We start from the raw sequence: 21800 nt of genomic DNA, 5'->3' as shown, positions 1-21800 counted from the left end.
TCTGTCCTGGGGCCTGCATCCCCCTTCTTTCTGATCTCTTTTGTCAGGAGGAGGAAGCTTTTACAGAGTGGAAGCCCTCCTCATGTATCTTCACTTACAACCCCAGCAATCTCTTTGTTTCCAGCAGCTGGGGGTGGGGACCTGGGGAGAGAGGATAGGTAACTCCCTACTTCCCAGGCCCCTGCCCCTCTAGACTCTGCTCTTCTCTGTCCACCCCTAACACATACCACGCGCGCACACACAAACACCTTCTCACTCCCAAACACACACAGTCTTGTACACACGGAACCGATTGGGACAAGGGGGGAGGGGGGAGAAATCTTCTCAAGCACTCTCAGCAGCCGCCCCAGGGGAATGAATCCACGCGCCACGAAGTGGAAGCGTGGGCGCAAGCAGAGGGACCGCGACTCGGAAGGCTGGCAGGAGAACGAGAGAGAGAGAGTTGGGTCGCCTCTGGGCTCCGGCTGAGTGGCTTACCTGAGCAGTTGATGCTCTTTCCTTTGCCCGTGCCAGGGCAGTCTCCTCCTCCTCCTCCTCCGGCTGCGCCCCCTCCTCCTCCGGCTGCTGCTCCAGCGCCCGCTCCTGCCCCGCCGCCGCCACCGCCGCCGCCGCCTCCCGGGAGCTGGTTGGACGCTCTGCTCCCGGGCACGGAGAAAGCGAAAAGCAGAAAAACCGACGTGTAGCAGAAAGCGAGCTGGGGAGCCGCGGGCAGCCGGAGTGTGGTCCCCGCGGCGCTGGCGGCCCCCGCGGCCCCCATAACTAACTGCCCGAGGAGGACGGCGTTGAGCGCAGGGAGCAGCAGGCCCAGAGCATCAATCACACCCCGGAGGAGCGGCCGCAGCCTCCACCACCAAGCAGCCGCGCCCGTCCTGTCCGCTCCTCCCCGGGGCAGCACTTCAGCATCCCCTCCCCGGGTGTTCGAGAGTCGGTGGTACAATGGGAACCCCGGAGCAGCAACAGCCGCGCCCCCAACTCTTGGCTCAGCACTGCAAGCCACGAGCCGCCAGGCCTCCGCTCCTCTGTGGATGCGCGCGTGTATGTATGTGAGTGTGTGTGTGAGCGTGCAAGGGAGTGTGTGTGTATGTGTGTACGCGCGAGGGTAAGAGAGAGGGAACAGATGGGGGAGGGGGTTTCGGGAAGCGGGGGGTGGGGGGGAATCAGTTCCTCTCCTCTTCTCTCCTCTCCACGCTCTCCACCCCTCTCTCTCTCTGTCTCCCCTTTGTGTCCACCGCCGCTTTAGCTACAGACAAGCCACAAAGGCAGCGACGAAAAAGGGGGAGGGAAGAGGCACGTGATTGGGACTTTAGAGCTCTGGGAGGAGGGTATCAGCGACCCCTAAAGCCGCCCCAACCTAATAAGCAGGGTACGGAGTCTTCTCCATCCCACCATCGTAACGGCGACTTCAGAGATGCTATTGTTCTTCCCAAGGCGTGGACCGTGGGGTGTGCAGAGGCAATCCGGATAAATGGACCACCCACACGAGAGTAGCTTTAAAATGAGACATCGTGTGTTATAAATACTCTACTCTTTTACACTGTTTTAAGGTGCCGGTGCCACTAGAAAGGGTGAAAGGTTTGGGCTGATTTCGGGAACTGAGAATCAAACTGAGTATCACAATTTATTCTAGATTTTCATTTCCCATTCTTTTTTAATTGATACACTATTTTCACTAAAGGCACCAGAATAATGGCGGAAATTTATTAAATAAAAATAACTCTTTAACTATGATGAGGTCTTGACCAGGCACTTAGCGAAAATGTAGGAATAAAATCCCTCAGAAACTCTTTAGCTTCTAAGTTGACTGGAGAAGTTTCTATTGTTGAGACATTCACAGAATCATAGAATCTGAGCTGGAAGGAACCTTAGAAATTATCTAATTTAACCACTAGCCAGCCTGCCTTTTCATCACTACTAAGAACCTATTACCTCTTCAGGAAGCCCATTCCACTTCAGGAGAGTGGTAATTATTAGAAAGTAAAGGTTTTTTCCATTATATATCAGTTCAGAAGATATGATACTAAGATTAACAAGGTTTAAGGTCCATTCTTCTCAGATATGGATTAAAGTGATTGTTGATTGACAGTCAAGCTAATGTCCCACCCTTCAACGGGCTACTTGATTCCTTACCCCTATTCATTTTCATTCCGAGTTCTGAAGCAATCACAGGGCATTGTCTGATATTTCTTCATAAATTACTAAACTTGCAACAACTCTGTAATTAATTAACTCTGGGCCCTCATTCCAGTTTATTAAATTTAAGTTTTTTAATACACTAGAGAAACCTCTTTTCCCATAAGCTTTTGTTCATCTTTTTATAGCACCCCCCCCAACCTCCTAGGCTTAAAGAAACATCAAGGTTACTAATTATACAATTATTAGCAGTTTGACAAACAATAAAACAAAGGCATGAATAATTATTTGCAGTGTTTCAGCAGAATTGTCACAGAGATGGTGCTATTACTGACTTTACAATTCTGGATACACAGTTCCACTATTCAGTTCTTTTAGGATCGTTTTTCAAGAATGTAATTCATTAGTTGTCTTTTCAAGATAAGAGTTATAATTACTGCCTTTGGAAAGTCCTCTCACTCCTTTCTCTTTGCTTTACTCAGTTTCTCTCTAACCATGACAGTTAATTCTATAGAACTGCCAAACTGTCAACATCCTCATAGACTTCTCAAAGATGACAATGAAATTGGAACTGCAAAAGATATTTTCTCTAAAAGATATGACAAGAGTATCCATACTTTTTGTTGGAGTGGCAATTGAAGCTGGGGTTCCGATTAGACAAAGCTAAAATCTACCACTTATAGTTTCTACCTGCTGATCCCAGTTCTACTCAAAAAGAATGTTTAATTTTTCTTCCATATGAAAATTGATTTAAATATATTTGAAGATGGCCATCAAGTATACCCTTATTTTTTCTCCTCCAGACTAACAATATCTTGGATTTAAAGCCTCTCACCAAATGTATTCATTTATAAAAGCTTTATTTTGACAATATCCATTCTAAAATATGGTTTTCAGAACTGTGTATAATACTGCAGACGTTGTTTAACAACTTCTGACCTGCCTTTCCCTGCTAAACTCCTTGGCAAAGTATATTTTTTCAATTATCTATATATGATTCTACTTTCTTAACTTTAATTGTCTCTTCAACTTCTTATAAACTGGGCTACTGTTCCCCATAGAAAACATTTCCCTCCCCAAAGACACTATGACATCCTAAATGTTAACACTAATGTTATTTTTATTTCCTTTCTCATTCTCCTTGACTTTTCTGTAACTTTTACCACTATTGACCACATCCAAGTATTGAATAACATTTACTCACATATCTTCAAAGATCTAACTCTCTCTTAATTCTCCTAGCTGAATGATTCCTTTTCTAACTCTGCTGGTGACTCATTGTCTTCTTAATCATTTAAAATGAGTGTTTTCCCATGGCCCATGCTATTCTTTTTCTCTTTCTATAGTCTCACCCTTAATAAACTTATTTCCTCCTCTCATCTTTCTGCTTATCACCTATACCAATTTACCTCTCCCTAGGCAACCTGATGGCCCTCTCAGAAGCTCACCATATTCTTTCTAAACCTAAATCATATGCTGAAGCAGCATAATCAACTGCAGCTCAGAACTCTTGAGCTCAAGAAATCCACCAGTCATTAGGCCTGTGTGGTAGCTGAGATTGTAGAAATGTACCACCACACTTTGCCCCTCTTGTTTCTTCTTCAACTACTACTTCTCTATACATGATTACCATAATACATATCTTCAGTATGATCTGTCTTCTCAGCTCCAGATACCAATAGGATTTTTCTAAATGAATCTCCCATGGATATCTCCAACTTAATACATCCAAAATCAAGCTTGGTTTTTTCCCCCTCAAATTATTTCTTTTATGTTTGTTTTGTTACAGCACAATCTCCTATATTCATAACATTGGGATTATCTTTAACCCTTATCTCATATCTAATCAGTTCTAGGCCTTATTAGTTCTATCTTTATGATATACTTTTGCCACTGTCCACTTCTTTTTAATTCCACTGTCAACATTCTAGTTTGGGCTCTAACTCCACAAATCTGGACTATTGTAATAGCATCCATATATGTTCATTCTTTGCCTCTCTAAGTCATCTTTTATATTTCTGTTGAACAATTTTGTTCTTACATAATCTAGTCATATCACTTTTCTCAAGAATCTTCAGTGGCTCTTTATTACTTCTAAGATTAATAAATATTTAGTAAGAACCTCCTATGTGAAAGACACTGTGCTGGGTGTTGCAGATACAAAGATAAAATTGAAATGATCCTTGTCCTCAAAGAACTTACATTCTACCAGATAGAAAGGATATATTTATAAATAAGTATATATAAATAAAAGATACTTTGGTGAATAGCAGCAATAACCTCTGGAGGGATTAGGAAAGCCTCCTGTAGAAGATAAAAACAATAACCATGTATGAAATGCTTACTATGTGCCACCTGGAAATAAAAATAGAAGTAGAAAGAAAGATAGTCTGTCCTCAAGGAACTTACAATCTAAAGGAGGAAGATAACACATAGAAGGAAACCAAAAAGTGGGAGAGGGGAGATAAAAGGAAGGGGAAATGGTAGAGGAAACCTGGTGTGTATTCCTGACTGTCCTTCTTAAATAGAAGTTCTAGGAACAGCTATATCCATCCAATTAGAGGAAGGAGCCATAAGGGAACAGAGTATTTCCAATGTGTGAAGATGGCACTTGAGCTAAAAGAGATTGAGATAAGGAGAAACTGATTCTCAGGCATAGGAAACACCGGAAAGTGTCTGCAAAAGACAGAAAGGTGAGAGTTGAGATGTCATGTGTAAGAACAATGTTGTTATCCAATTGTTTTCAGTCACATACAACTGTTTATGACCCCATTTGGGGTTTTCTTGGCAAAGATACTGGAGTGGTTTGCCATTTCCTTCTCCAGCTCATTTCACATATGAGGAAACTGAGACAAACAGTAAACTGACGTGTCCAGGATCACATAGCTAGTAAGTATCTGAGGTCAGATTTGAACTTATGAAGAGGAATCTTCATGACTCCAGAGTCTGGCACTTTATCCACTGTACCATCTAGTTATAATACAAGGGCCAAATTGTAATTCAGATTCTTTTATTAGCATTTAAAGTCCTCTACAATCAAGTGCCACCCTAAGTGTACAGTATTATTTCCTATTACTCATCTTGATGTACTACATGATACAGCCAGCTGTCCAGCCCAACTGAATATTTCTCTGCCTAACTTGCCCACTTCTCCCTGGTTCAACTCCTGCCCCAACAGCCCTTTTTCTCTTTACCTGTTTATTCACCCTTTAAAGCCTAACTTAAGTTTCATCTCTTCTAGGAAAATTGCTCTGATTTTATTGTTGATAATAATCTTTTTTATAATATACCTTTTTATTTTTCAAAATGCATGCAAAGATAATTTTCAACATTCACCCTTATAAAACCTTGTATTCCAAATTTTTCTCCCTCCACCTCCTATCCTAGATAGCAAATAATTCAATATAGTTTATACATGTACAGTTCTTCTGAATATATTTCCATCATGCTGCACAAGAAAAATCAGATCAAAAAAGGGAAAGAAATGAGAAAGGAAAAAAAAGCAAGCAAACAACAACAAAAAAGGTAAAAATACTATATTGTGATCCAGACTCATTCCCCATAGTCCTCTACCTGGACGTAGATGGCTCTCTTCATCACAAGTCTATTGGAATTGGCCTGAATCACCTCATTGTTGAAAAAAGCCAGGTCCAACACAGATGATCATCACATAATCTTGCTGTTGCCATGTACATTGTTTTCTTGGTTATATTCACTTCACTTAACATCAGTTCATGTAAGTCTCTCTAGGCCTTTCTGAAATCATTCTGCTGGTCATTTCTTAGAGAACAATAATATTCCTTAACATTCATATACCACAACTTATTCAGCCATTCCCCAAGTCTTGGGCATCCACCAATTTCCAATTCCTTGCCACTACAAAAATGGCTGCTACAAATATTTTTGTACATGTAGGTCCTTTTTCTTTTTTTATGATTTCTTTGGGATATAGACTCAGTACAGACACTGCTAGATCAAAGAGGTTATAATAATCTTAAGTCTCAAATTTCATAGAATATCTAATTTTATAACTCTCTAGTTACTTGCATTTGAGTCTTATCTGCTTACTAAACTAAGATCCAGGAAAGAACTGTATTCTCAGTTTCATTTATCTCCCCTCATGCCTAGCATACTGCTCAGCACACAGTAGATACTTAATAAATGTTTGTTATTGTTTTCCAGTTTGTGGAATTGTACACTTTAAGCTTCCAACAGCATGATTTGAAAGCCCGGATTCTAAAAATAAGAATCCATACCAACACAATTTCAAATTATCTTTTAGAGAAAACCAGTCCTACTTAGGAGGGTGGGAGGTGGAGAAGATTAATATTGGGATGGAATTCTCTCATCAGGATCCATCCATACCAGGAGAATTGGACTGTTTGAGTAAATTAGTTGTCAGTACAATCTGTCAATTGAGACCGAAACTTTCTTAGTTCCAAGTCCTCTATGATGATGATAAAGACCCTATTGCTCTGTTCTACAATCACTTGTAACCACTTGTGAAACCCTACCTCGCTCTAGGGCTAGCATTCATTGCCATACCTTATCAGCTACAGGAAGGAATACCCAAAAAAATCAGAATAGAGAGTAGAAGCAATAGTGATCCCCTGCTTCTACTAATGTTACTAATCTATTCTGAATTTTCAGACAATGCTCCTGGCTTTTTTATCTGGATTCTGTTCCGTATCTTCATGACTAGTTTGAATCCTGGATGCAGCCAACCCCTAGCTGCACATTCAGCCTCTATATTCTCTTTTCTGTCTTTATACCCAGATTCCACAACATCTCACCCATTCTCCATCTCTGGATACTGAATCCTGACTGTATACACACTGCCTATATATTCTTTTCTAGTCTGAATCCCTGGGTACCAAACCTGACCTCCCATTGTGTTTTCTTTGCTATTTTCCTGAAAAGGTGATGGCACACCAGAAGAATATCATGGACTCTGGTTATATTACATGAAGAGGCATTTTGACAACTTAAAAGCAAATGTTTCTAGAGAGAATGTGAGCAGTTTCTGCTTTTAGAAAATCATTTTATGTGGCACCAATTCCTCTGACAGATGGCTGGGGGCATGAGTTGCAAAAGCTGGAGGGGATAAAATCATATTGCTTATGCAAGCAGGAGTCCTAATAGCATGAAAGCACAATCTGATTACAGTCCAAAAGTGCAATGCTTTGCACATAGTAGGTACTTAATGTATATTAAATTTAAAATACAGATTGAAGGAATGTCTATTGTGTATATACTGGTTAAATTATTTTCCTATATCTGGAATCAGCTATGGAGCAAGGAATATTGTGACTCCATTACTATGACTTAGTGAGTTAGAATTTTATGCAAAAACTATAATAAGGAATGCTTTGTCATGAGGAGAGAGCCAGGTCTCAGTTAATTCCAAAGGATGGAAGAATACTCATTGCAGTCATTCATGACTGAACCAATTATGACATAGGTATGGAATGGAATACTATTGTACTATAATAAATGAATGATGGATGAAGAGGACAGTTTCAGAAAAACCTGGAAAAACTTATATGGATTGATGCAGAATGAAGTGAGCAGAGCCAGAATAATTTATACCATAATAATAATAAGATTATAAAAAATAACTTTGGAGCAGCTAGATGGTGCAGTGACTAGAGCACCAGCCCTGAAGTCAGGAGGATCCAAGTTCAAATCTGGCCTCAGACATATTTAACACTTCCTAACTCTGTGACCCTGGGCATGTCACTTAACCCCAATTATCTCAGCAAAAATAATAATAGTAATAATAACTTTGAAAAAATTAAGAATCTGATCAATACAATGACCAATTATAATTCCAGAGAATCTGTGATAAAACATACTATCCACTTCCCCACAGAAAGTCTCAATTCAAGGTGCAGACTGTGATATATTTTTTGGATATGGCCAATTTGGGGTTTAGTTTTGCTTGATTATGTCTATTTGTTACAGAAGTTTTCTTTGTCAATAGTGGGAGGAGAATAGGAACAAGAAAAAAACATTATTAATTGAGGAAAAAAAGACTAACTTAAAAAAAAATAAGGGATTGATCAAGATGACTTCTGAAGTACCTTCCAATTTTAGGTCTATAATGCTATGACTAACCCAGATTTTTAGTAAAACATTTAAATATCTTATCCTATTCCTGTGGAAATAATAGTGGTATAGACTAAAAAGGTAATGCAATTAGATGGCTTTAAAACTGGTTGAATGGCCAAACTAAAATAATAAAAGACTAAGGTATTAATGGTTCAATTCAACTTGGCAGGGTGTTTCTAATGTGTTTGATCCTATGCTGTTTAACATTATTATCCGTGTCTTGGGCAAAAGTAAAGATGATAACCTTATCTTCAAATGGAAGAGATCCTAGCACAAAAGGATGATAGAGCCAGGATCCCAAAAGATTCGAAGAGGCTAGAACTTTGGCTGAATCTAATACAATTAATTCAATAAAGATAAAACAATTCTTACCCTCAAGTTTAACAAACCAATGTCATAAGTATAGTGAAGGAGGCTTAATTATATAGCAGTTTGTCCACACATACATATGTGTATGTATATATAAACATACATACATATACATGCACACACATACACATGGGTTTTAGTGAGCTGCAAGTGTCAGTGGTGTGATATAGCAACCAAAAAAAAAAAAAATCAAGATGAGATTTGGATGCACTGAGAGGCATAGCTTCCTAGAGTAAGAAGAAACAGAGAAACAAAGTCCCTTTCTAGTCTCTCCTGACTAGATTGCATTTGTGCATCATAGTTCAAAAAGGACATTAATAATATAGATAATATCCAGAGGCAACAAGGTTGGAGAAGGATCTCGAGTTAATGTCTTCTGAGGATCATTTGGAAAAACTAGAGATGGTAAACCTGGAGATAAGAAGCCTTTAGGGGGATATGATGGGGTCTTCAGTATTTGAAACGCTAACACATGGTAGGGAGATTGCTTTGTTTGGGATCTTAAGGCAGAACTAAAAGCAAAAGATGGAAGTTGAAAAGATGCAAATTTAGGCTTGGCATTAGGAAAAACTTAATCACCATTAGAGCCATCCAAAAGTGGAAGGGACTGCTTCATTGGAAGAGGTCCTACTCTCTTTCTTTGGAGATCTTCCAGTAAAGGTTAGAAGACTGATTGTCTAGTTTCTTATGATGGGCATTCATTTTGTTTATGGTTTGAACTAGATGGCTAATAATGTTATTTCCAGCTTTAAAATGTGGTAATTCCCTGACATATGGAAGAAATTAAAAATTACACAATAGATAGATTTGGTTATACAAAAATAAATTATCTTTATACAACAAAAACAATGTATCCAGAACAAAAAGGGGAAAAAAACCTGGTAGAAATCTCTACATAAATATTTCTGATTAAAATATAACATCCCAAATCTGTAAGGAAGTCATACAAATTTATGTTTCCCAATAAATGTGGTCAAAGGATAGGAAGTCAGTTCTTAAAAAGAAGAAACACAAATGAGCAATAAGAGTCTTTCCCACATAAGAGTCTGGAAGTGCCAAATATAAATCCAGACTTTTTCTTTATGAACCTAGGCAAGTCACTTAACTTGTCGGCCTCAGTGAACTCAATTATAAAAATGGAGATGATGCATTATAAAATGGAGACCTACTTCTCAGGGTTGTTGTGAGGACCAGATGAGATAATATCTGTAAAGCACTTACCAGAGTGCGTTGGTGCTATATAAATGTTAGCTGTTATTATTGTTATCATTATTATCATATCCCATCTATTCTTACTTATCCTACGCAGTTCTTATGCATGTCTTTCTATAGCTTGCCATAATATGAGGCTCACTCAACGTTTTCTCCTGACATCATGAGGATACCTGTAGGATGTTCTGGCAGTCAGTCCCACCTGACATGCGCTCATTGTCACCATGTGACCAATCTTTCATTCATTGCAAACCTGTCAATAATTATGTGATCCAGCTTCTCCAGAAATATGTCCACTCATTATTCACTGGACAAATATGTTTAGAATAGCAACAGTCTAATTAAAGTTAGAGCAGCTAGATAGAGTGCTGGATGTGAAGTCAAGGAGATTCATCTTCCTGGTTTCAAATCTGCCCTCAGATACTTAGCAGGTAAGTGACTTGAGCAAATCACTTCTACCTGTTTGCCTCAGTTTCCTCATCTATCAAAGGAACTGGAGAGGGAAATGGCAAACAATGTTTCAGTCTTTGCCAAGAAAACCCCAAATGGGGTCATGAAGAGTTGCGCACAACTAAAATGACTGAACAACAGCAAAAATTAAAGTTCAGAGATGGTTTAAAAATTGTGGTTCTTAGCATATTCTAGCTAATTATTTATCATTCTGCTACCATCATTGCAGAAGCAGAAAGAAGGCTTTATGGGATCGAGGGCTATCCTTGTCTTTTTTGTGTGTTGTGTGCTACACATCCAGCCTATTGTTGATGAACCTCTTCCTGCTTAGCTATGTATATCTTCGGAATATGATGAATAAAGAGAGTCATGGAAAGACTTAGATAAATTAAGGCAAAATGAAATAAGTGGAACAAGAAAACAATTTACACCATGACAGCTACAATGTATATGAAAAGGACAACCATACAACAATAAAAAATGAATAGGGCAAAAATTATAAAGAATAAGTCAAAGATTCATTGGGACTATATGGAAAATGCTTTCTCAAACTTACAAAAATGGGGGCAGGGATGTCTATGAGTGTGGAATACTCAATATGACAGCAGATTGTTGATGTATTATTGGTTTTGCTGATTTTTTTCTCCTGTTTTCCTTTTAAAAAAAATCCTTTGATTTTTAAGATTTAAGAAATGACTTAGTAAAGAGGCAGGAGTGAATAGAAGGAGATATTTAGGTGAGGCAGAGATAAAAATATCACAGAAAATCTATTTTAAAAAACAATAATAATAACTAGTATGACCCCAATTCCATGTCTACTAGTATGAGACTCTTTATTAGAAATCAATGTAGTTCTTGAAGAGACTCAAAGTGTCTTAAGAGCTCTCTTGCACTCTCATCAGCTCTGCTCATCCCCTTTAGCAGGCCTTGGGCATTGATCTCCACCAATAAAGGAAGAATTCCATATCAATGTATTTTGAGACTGTAGTTACATTCACATTTATGTATATTGTAAAATTTCCAAGGCACATCTTATTTCATTTGTTCCTTTCAAGCAACTCTGTTGTGAGGGCCATACTCAGAATCTTTCAACATGGCAGAACCTGCCAGAGCTTGTACGGTATGGATAGCTTTGAACCCATAGTCACCTCTATGCCATTGCTGTCTTGTGAAAGGAATGAGCGTCTATAATATTATTCTGTTTTGTCTGCCCAAAAAAGAATTTAAACACACATTTCATAAAATTACCAGATCCTGGCAAATTCTCTATCTGGAAGAATTCCAGGATTTGGAAAAAGGAGGAGCTCATGCTATTTTCTTATGTAGGAATACACTATTTATAGCTTATAGAAATGAAACCTAAGGCTTAGTTGAAAATGAGGATCTTAACCCAGGGTTTATAGAACCTCTTGGGGTTCCTGGATAAATTGGGAGGGTATAAATTTTTAAAAATATTTTGACAACTATTTTAATATAATTAATTGTTGATGAATCATTTTTCAATTGTATCTGACTCTTCATGACCCATTTGGATTTTTTGGCAAAGATATCTAAGGAGTTTGCCATTTTCTTTTCCAGCTTATGGCAAACAGGGTTAATTAAGCTACTTGTCCAGAGGCACTCTATCCATTGCACCACCTAGTTACCCTTTCAGGATAATCGTTTTCCTTTATAATCCTACATATTTTATTTCCTGCACTTAAAAATAAAATTCTGGGAAGAGGTCCACAGGTTTTTATCAGATTATCAAATGAGTCCAAGCCACAAAAACAGTTAAGAACCTATGATCCAAGGTCACACAGAAGATGTAAGTAATTTTGATTTTCTTCTCATCGGTTCAGATTTAAAGTTTGTCTCTGAACATCTGTTTTGCCATACAGGATTCTAGAGAACTAGGAAATGGAGAACATTTTCAAAGGAGCCAGAATACCAAGGGCCATTTGTCCTCTCTAGGAGCCTATTCTGGGGTAGTATTTTAGATATGGTCACTAGAGGGCAGCCAGGAACTTGAGACAATCAAGAAACTGATAATAGGATGTTCAGAGCTAAGTACCATTTTAGGAGTACTAAAGTCAGCCCACGTGAAGTAAGAAATTCAGAAGTAGTTCAAAGTTAAACTAAAAAAAAAAAAAAATACAAAAGACATAATATAGAACATAGCTGTCAACTGGGCAATCCAGGAAATGGATTAAAATATAACTGGGAATTGTTTTCCATAACTTCACATGTGCTTTCTTAATAGGAACTGAGAACGGGAATAAGAGAGAATCTGGATCTCAAAGTTTTAAAAAACAAATTTTAAAATCTGTTTTAAATGTAACTGGGGAAAAATAAAAATATTTAAAATGAAAATGTAATTGGGAAACATTTAATAGAAAAATACAACAAAATAAAGAAAACTTTACATTTTAAAACTAAGTGAACATGGTACCAGCAGGCAATCTTATATTCAAGTCAGTGCTCCCCATTTTTATTTGAGCTTGACACCACTAATGTAAAGGAATAAGAGGAGATGAATACATTTTGAGAGACACCAGAAAGACTAACATCAAGAAAGAGTGAGCTAAGGAAAGTGAGTAGCTGGGTTGATTCAAACTGAAAAATAGAAGTTAGAATAAAGCAATCAGTCCATTAGCAGCATCCAAAACTGAAATCAGAAAGCTGGTGTGCTAGATTTAGAATGGGGGAGGTGATGGCTTCAGGCAATCTGGCAAATTGCTTTGACAAGGTCTGCACTTAATCCATCTGTTTTTGAAATAGCAAGTCCCTGGCAATAGCTGCTAGGATTTAAAGGACCTTTCATCAGGATCTGACAGGTAGAAATATCATGAAATCATAGGATGAATTCTGTCTCTCAGTTTAGAAAATGGGTATTCTTGAGCTCCATCACTGACCAACAAAGATGGTACATCTGATAATCCTTGCACTCCTTTAATTTAGCACATAGTAGAAATAATTAGTCACAAAAAGAAACTGCCAAATGGATTTCCTTCCAGGCCCCTCTTTTACCAGCCTACATCCCATTTAAATAGAGACCCTTCTTAGGTCATATTACCCTTTCACTTTTTCTACTTCCCTAACCACTAGCACCGCTATCACTACCAATCAACCCCTGTTTTGTAGTGACTTGGGGTCTCAGAGAATAGGGCTCAAAGTCTCCAGATCTTTGTCTCTCCACCTCCATAAATACATAATCATCCCGTTGTTCAATTAATGAATGTTGGTTTGAGAACTAGGTTTCCTGCTGTTTGGGTTTGGAAAGAGGGAGAAGATATGTTTGTTGTAGTTTAGTTATTTTTCATGACCCTTTTTAGGGTTTTCTTGACAAAGACACTAGAATGGTTTACCATTTCCTTTTCCAGCTTATTTTATGGATAAAGAAACTGAGCCAAACAGGGTTATGTGACTTGTTTAAAGTCACACAGCTTGTGTCTGAAGCCAGATTTGAACTCAGGAAATTGAGTCTTCCTGAGTCCAGGCCTGGCACTCTATCCACTGTGCCACCTTGCTATCCCTTAAGGGAAAGATAGGTACAATATTTATTCTGCTGTCCTATTGGGAGATTGGCAGCCTCAAGGAGCTGGAATCAGCACTTTTGTAAGCTCTGTGGGTAAGAGAGTGTGAGGTTCAAGAGGGAAATAGGGAGCCCTTTGGCCTTGATAGTCTTCTGAGCTAGTGGTGTCTGATCCAGATTAAATTATCAAATCCTCAAACTTGATCCCTATTGCTTCTCATTGGGAGCAGAGGGCTCCTCTGCCAATACCTTTTGAATGAAAGGATGAATGAATATAAAAACACATTTATTAAGCACCTGCTATATGCAAAATGCTATGCTAAGCCCTGAGATACAAATATAAAATCAAAACAGTTCCAGATCTCTTGGAACTCACATTCTAATAGAGAAAGATAATACAGCCAGGATTTAGCTGCAGGTCAGATGGAAAGACGCCATGGTCCTTAGTGTAATATAGCAAAGCAAATCGTAGTAAAGTATTGTCTTTTATGATATTTCCATGAATAAAAATCAAATTGCTTTCTGCTGTGTAACCATTTGATAGCACCAACGACTTTTGTGGCAATCATTTTATTTTCAGTCTTCAGGAGGCGGGAGCTGTACAGTTCCTGCAAATGCAGCTGCCAGGATGCATTTCCAAAGGGTTTGTTTCTTTCCTTAGAGCAGGCCTGCAGTGGACAAAACAAATGTAGTGTATTTGGGACTGGGCTGCTGTTCCCATAGCTTTCAGGCTTATTTGCCATTGGTGGCAATTGATTGGATATAAATTTTGGCGGTGGCAAAAATGGAAAACTCCTTCACAGAGGCTTTACCCTTCAGGGAAGATTTCAAGGGACAAGCTGGAAACAGGATCATGGATAGAAAAGATATTGCTGTTCCTGGGATTTTTAAGTTCAGAATCCTGAGCTGTCTCTAACAAGGTCTAAGGGGAGGGAGTGGTTGAAGGAGTTTGACCTACCTGGCACATGCAGCCACCTGTTCTTCCCATAGAGTGCCTTGCTACTTCAGCTAGAATAGCTTGCCTGCATCATCAGGTATAGTTAATTGAGAGCTGCTATTGGTAAGGGTAAGAATTCCGGAGCCCTTCTCCAAATGAATTGTTTCCTTCCATAAAAACTAGCAGAACCTGATGTGAAGCAGTGTGATTAATCCAAAGGGCCACTGATCTTGGTACTCTTGAGCTTACCTAAATATTACCTAAATATTGGTCATGATAGGACTGGCAGGCCCCTTCTCCATAAGGATTTCAGATCCTTTTGCTACTCCTTCCTCTGGAATTCCTAGAAACTGCTTCCTTGCCATGGAAAATGTTTTGGACATAAAGTTCTAAAATATTCTTCCTCATAGTGTTTTCACCCTTTTTTTTGGTTGTTTTTTTTTTCTTTCTCATGTTTTTCCCCCGCTTTTGATCTGATTTTCCCTGCACAAGATGACAAATATGGAAACACATTTAAAAGAATTGCACATATTTAAACTGTATCAGATTTTTTGCTATCTTGAAGAGGGGAAAGGTAAAAAAGGGAGGCAGAAAATTTTGGAATACAAAGTTTTATAAAAATGAATGTTGAAATGAGATAATTCAGACCAGTTCCAATGATCTTGTGATGATGAAGAGAGCCATCTACACCCAGAGAGAGGACTATGGGAAGTGAGTGTGGTTCACAACATAGCATTTTCACTCTTTTTGTTGTTGTTTGCTTGCATTTTATTTTCTTTCTCACTTTTTCCTGGTTTGATTTGATTTTTCTTATACAGCAAGATAATTTTAAAATATGTATGCATATAATTTCTACCATGTTTAACATATATTGGACTATTTGCCATCTAGGGGAGGGGGTGGGGAAAGAGGGGGAAAATTGGAACACAAGGTTTTGCAAGGGTTAATGTCAAAAAATTATCCATGCATTTGTTTTGAAAAATAAAAAGTTTTAATTAAATAAATAAATGTTGAAAACTATCTTTACATATATTTGAAAAAAATAAAATGCTATTAAAAAAATAAAAGAAAATATTCTTCCTTAGTGGATGTTGGAGCCAGTACTACCATACAAATTATCATCTCTCAAGATGGGTTTTCATCTTTTCTAGACCTAAAGCATTCTAACTCAAAATCTTTTTTAATGGCACATTCTTAGCTGCTAACTGATCCCAGACACATTTTAGGGTGTTAGCTTTTAAGGATTATAGTAGTGGTGGTGGTTGTGGTGATGTTGGTGGTGGAGGTAATGAAAGTTATACTCTGGTCAGAAAGTGTGAATATGTTCAATGGGTTTCTACAGGCAGCTTCCCAGTTTATAGTCCACCCAGTCCATTAGGCATCAAAATTGACAAAACCATTAAGAGGAAATAGAAAATGAAATAAAGCATAAAGGAAGCATGGCACAGACAAGTATGACAAGGAAGGGCTAAGGAATAAGTTCAATAACTTTTAGTTTAGAGGAAAAAACAAAACAAAAAACAAAAAACCAAGGAGGAAGATAGAAAGGAGAGAAATCTTTCCATTGTCATTTAATTAATCTCAGTATTTTACTACTTGAAGGTAGTAGGATTTAGGAGCTTAGAAGCCCTTGAAGGCATTATTTTATATATGGGGAAACTGAGACACAGATTCTCTGGCTATAGTCACCCAAGAAATAGCAACAGTAATAACACCCTTAATGTCCAACCCCAGATCCTTGTCACTTAACTTCTCTTACATAATTTATTTTATCATCTGTAAAATGAGGGGTTTGACTCAATGGTCCCTAAAATCACTTTAAGCTCTCATCTTTTAATTCTGTGCTATGAGGAAGATAAGGGGAAAGTAAGAGATATAAACTAAGTTCTCATGCAATGAGGACCAATATAGTAGCCAAGAAGACAAAATAGGAGCCCTAGAAGTTTTGCCTCTGATCACATCCCTGATGGCATTAGTTAACATCACAGTCAGCATGATGTTGGAATCCATTATGAGACACGGGAGACACTGAAACAGAAGTGCTCAGAATGGCAGACCCCCATCAAAGAAGGTGCGATATTCTATGAGCAAAGAAGAATTGAAGTAGCTCAAAAGAAATGTGAAATGTACAAATTTAAAAAATTTCATTTCAAATGTTCATATGTCCAATCTGTGGTAAAGACTTCTGAGTATGTCATATTGGTCTGATCAGCTGTAGTGCAACGCATTGTATCTTGACCCCATTGTGGTAATGTCTTTGGTCCTCTAGAAGAACAAAGGATGACAACCAGTCCTTTCTAAGAGTTTACTCAATAAATGAATTGAAATAGATGAATCAGCATATGGGTTCAGTCTGGCCCTACTCAAAACCCTTATGATAGTTTAATGTTGAAGATGATAGAATTAGTGTGCCTTTTCATATTTTTATACCATGAGAAGAAAAAAAAAGTCAGACTAACTCGTATTTTACCTGCTGGAAATATGAATCTGACCACTAAACTGAGCAAACTCCAAATACATGTAAAATGAAATAAAGATATCAATAAAAAATTTTTTAAAAATAAAATACAAAGGATTTCCCTACACCTAACAACACCCCCCACAAACACACACACAAAATAGATTACATCAATATGCAACTGGAATATATCATTTTACCCAGCTAAAGCCAACAACAACAAAAATATATAGAGAAAGAAATCTGGAAAACAAAAGATATATTAGCAATTCTAGATTTCCCCAAAGAGATCACAAAGGAGTAAAAGGGACCCACGTGTGCAAAAATGCAGTTCTTTTTGTAGTGGCAAGAAACTGGAAACTGACTTGATATCCATCAGTTGGAGAATGGCTGAATAAATTATGTATATGAAGATAATGGAATATTATTGTTCTATAAGAAACAACCAGCAGGATGATTTCAGAGAGGCCTGGAGAGATTTATATGAACTGATGCTGAGTGAAATAAGCAGAACCAGAAGATCATTGTATACGGCAACAACAAGACTATATGATGATCAATTCTGATGGACATAGTTCTCTTCAACAGTGAGGTGATTCAGGCAAATTCCAATGGTCTTGTGATGAAGAGAGTTATCTGCACTCAGAGAGAGGACTGTGGGAACTGAGTGTGGATCACAACATAACATTCTCACTCTTTTTGTTGTTATTTGCTTGCATTTTGTTTTCTTTCTCATTTGTCTTACTTTTTGATCTTATATTTCTTGTGCAATTACAATAATTGTGGAAATAGGTATAGAAGAATTACACATGTTTAACATATATTGAATTACTTGCTATCTAGGGGGAAGATAGGGGGAAAAATTGAAACACAAGGTTTTGCAGGGATGAATGTTAAAAAAAATTATCCATGAATGTTTTGAAAATAAAAAGCTTTAATAAAAAAAATAAAAATAATAGAACAATTAAAAAAAAAAAGAAATTCTAGATTTCCTTAACTAGTATCTGTGAGGAAAAAGCTAAAGATTAAAGCAAAAAAAAAAAAAAAAATCAGCCATATTAAAAAAAAAAAATCTGTGGCAGCTAGGTGGCACAGTGGATAGATAGAACACCAACCCTGAAGTCAGGAGTATCAGAGTTCAAATCTGATCTTAGACACTTAACACTTCTTAGCTGTGTGACTCTAGCAAATCACTTAACCCCAATTGCGTCATAAAAACAAAAACTAACTCAGCTTTAATCAAAATTTTACCTATAGAAGTTTGAGAAATAAAGAAATCAGAAATGAAGGGGGGGGAAAAACCCTATCTTGACAGAAGAGGATGTGAAAGAAAAAAAACTATCTTGATAGAAGAGGATATGAAAAAATTTATGGTCATATATATGGGTACAGGAAATCCAACATAACAAAAACACAAGTTGGATCAAACAAGGAGCTGTGTGGCATTAATATAACAAAAAGCAGAATTATTTACTTCAAACTGAAAATTAGTGGTGCTGGAGAAAGATGGAAAATTATTGAATCAAACGCTTCCCTGTGTCTGAGTTACCAGAAAGCTGATTTACAAGCTTTCTCTCAGACTTAATAAGCTTTATACTGCCTTTCTTAATAGAAAGTAACACATATATATTACTGAAGGATAAAATCAACAGAGACTTCATCAATTATGTGTTTACATGCATCATACAAAACATTCACGGCTTGTATTGATTTTAGAAAAGGTTTGTTTTGTTTTTTTCTATAAATGTTTATGAGAAGAATTCAAGTTTGGTTGAAGATTGAACATATATTAATCCCTTACTATGTGCCAATTATTCTGCTAAGTGCTGAGGATACAAATACAAAAGTGAAGATAGTCTCTTACTTCAAAGAACTTAAATCTAATTAGGGAAAAAAAGCATATTTAGGGCAATAGTAGTCAGAACATAGAATTTTAGTTTGGAAAGTTACAGGAATTAATAACTGAGTAGGAATTAGTAACATAGATAATGAAGTAGATTGACACACCCTTTACAGTAATAAATTTTCTATCAAAATTGCCTGGGGAATAAAGTGAAGCAAGTTAGAGCCAGCCTACATAAAGTAGGCCATGTGAGGAATGAGCCAATCAGGACCATGAAGTCCCTGGAGCAAGAGTTCTGGAGCTGAAGAGTTAAGGTCTCTGGGACTAGCAAGAAAATGACTGAGGGGACTGATGCTAAGTGAGATGAGGAGAACCAGGAGATCATTATACACTTCGACAACGATATTGTATGAGGATGTATTCTGATGGAAGTGGATTTCTATGACAAAGAGACCTAACAGTTCCAATGGGTAAATGTTGGACAGAAACAGCTACACCCAAAGAAGGAACACAGGGAAACGAATGAGAACTATTTGCATTTTTGATTTTCTTCCCGAGTTATTTTTACCTTCTGAATCCAATTCTCCCTGTGCAACAGGAGAACTGTTTGGTTCTGCAAATATGTATTATATCTAGGATATACTGCAACATATTTAACATATATGGGACTGCATGCCATCTGGGGGGGAGTGGAGGGAAGGAGGGGAAAAAACAAAACATAAGCGAGTGCAAGGGATAATGTTGTAAAAAATTACCCTGGCATGGATTCTGTCAATACAAAGTTATTATTAAATAAAATAAAATTAAAAAAAAAAAAAGAAAAAGAAAAAGAAAATGACTGAGGAGTAAAATAAAGCATAGCTGGAGCCAACCTAGGTATACTGGGTTATGTGAAGTGCTTGCCAATTAAAATAAAAAAAGTACCAAAAACTCCCAAGTATATAATAAGCAACTAAACAATTTTGTCATTTTAAAATTAATTGACTAAAAGCACCATATCATATATGCTGTCAAACTGAGAAAATAAATGACCAAGGAGCTACAGTGGTTATTATACTGTTAAACGCTGAAAAGTAAAATACAATAAAACCCAAATGCTAACTGGTGCTTATGAGCAAAAAGCACTATTTATTATCTGGGAGGAGGGAAACTGGAAACATGTGCTAGAATATGCTCTAGGACCAAGCTGACCCAAAGCAGTGAAGCTAAAGCTTGAAACATGTGGTTGTGGCTAGACAAAGAGCCAGGTAGTGAGGGGTAACATCAACAATGCGGTAAATTTGTGTAGGAGGGATGGGGGGGAGGATCTAGTCATAGGAGAGCTTCATCATTGGAATACGGTTCCTGCAGGTTCCTGTCTGAACTCGGGGACCACCTAGAACTGGCTTGAGCCACTTCTGTGATATAGCTGCACCAGAGTTCATCCAGAGGGAGAGTGCAGAAGATTATAGCTATGTTAAGTTGGGTCTTAGCTTTAAAAAAATAAAATATCTTCTAATAGTAAAAAAAGATCAGTGAAAAGAGAGGGGCAATCTTGGCATGGGGATCCTGGCAATGCTACTTTTGTTACTATTGCAGTCTTTGATTTAGTTCTACTTGCACTGGTTACTAACTCTTAAAAAATAAACACAAAAACAAAACAAAAAAAACCCCAAACCTTCTTACTTCATCTCTTCCAGGAATTCTAATTGAGGTTGTGCCCAACTTGTGTTTTTCTCTGAAGCTTTGCTTGTACATGTTTTGGATATTTCATTCTTTTTTTCTATGTTTATGTCTTGGGTAATCCTGACAATATAACAGCTCATTTTGGTATGATTTATTTTGTGTTTTCCCATTTTTCTATCTAATTTTCTAACATTGGCTTTGATCTTAGGACTAGGATCTGTCACATTTGTGAAGGGAAGGTCTGTGCTGCTCTCATTACTGCTTTCTCAGGGTATGGAGTGTGTGTTTTTCCAGAATCTAGGGGATAGACTTGGAATTTATAAGCTTTCAATGCTCTTAAAGGAGTCTGAGCCACAAGAAAAGCTAATTGCTGTGCCTACCACTCTCATTCCCCTGCCCATATATCCCAGTCTGAGCTCTACAAATTTCTATCTTGAGTTTGAGTCTTTACGTGTAGATTGCTACTAGACTCCATCTCTGTTGATTCAAAGTGCCAGAATGTAGGCTCCCCTTTCCTGCCTTAGTTATTTTTCTCCAGGCTGCTAACACTCTTCTCTGAGCTCAAGATCTGAGCCACATTACTAATGCTGCTGGCTTCTGAACTTCCTTCTTTTTCCATAGAAATGACTTTTTTTTCCTGGATTTCTCCATCAGGTTTCTGTCTGGTACATTCTATAGGTCTACTTAGAGGAGTACTTCACTACTTGGCTCTGCCTTGCACAGAGACACATTAAATATTAATCCACTATAAATAGACAAAATAGGCTAAAGTATAGTGAAAGCATAAAAGTTTTTGCAATCCACAAGCAAAACTCTCCTTTATTTAAAACATTTTTTTAAAATATTGAGTCATTTTTCAGAAACAACTAACTCCATTTTGTGACTCCATTTGGGGTTTTCTTGGCAAGTCCATTGGAATGGTTTGCATTTTCTTCTCCAGCTAATTTTACAGATGAGGAAACTGAGGCAAATAGGTTGAAATGACTTGCCTAGTCTCACACATCTAGTAATTGTCTGAGGCCAGATTTGAATTCAAGAGAAGTCTTCATAACTCTAAACCTGGCGTGCCATTCGCTGTACCACCTAGCTGATCCATACAATAATAGAAAGA

At 37.6% G+C, this 21800-nt stretch overlaps 1 protein-coding gene across 1 annotated transcript in view; it reads right to left on the bottom strand.

Moving 5' to 3' along the window:
• The window catches only part of TMEFF1 (transmembrane protein with EGF like and two follistatin like domains 1), a 140736-nt gene extending 138382 nt beyond the window's left edge, over positions 1-2354 (bottom strand). Inside the window, exon 1 of the mRNA XM_051995535.1 lies at positions 478-2354. Coding sequence (XP_051851495.1) covers positions 478-757 — 280 coding nt within the window. The 5' untranslated portion in view covers positions 758-2354. The remainder of the gene's footprint in view (positions 1-477) is intronic.
• Between the last annotated feature and the right edge of the window lie 19446 nt (positions 2355-21800).

Source organism: Antechinus flavipes, chromosome 1 (genome assembly GCF_016432865.1).
Source record: "Antechinus flavipes isolate AdamAnt ecotype Samford, QLD, Australia chromosome 1, AdamAnt_v2, whole genome shotgun sequence".
In the NCBI taxonomy this organism is placed as follows: Eukaryota; Metazoa; Chordata; class Mammalia; order Dasyuromorphia; family Dasyuridae; genus Antechinus; species Antechinus flavipes.
Note: the sequence above shows the minus strand (reverse complement) of the source record. Positions and strands in the feature narration are given on the sequence as shown.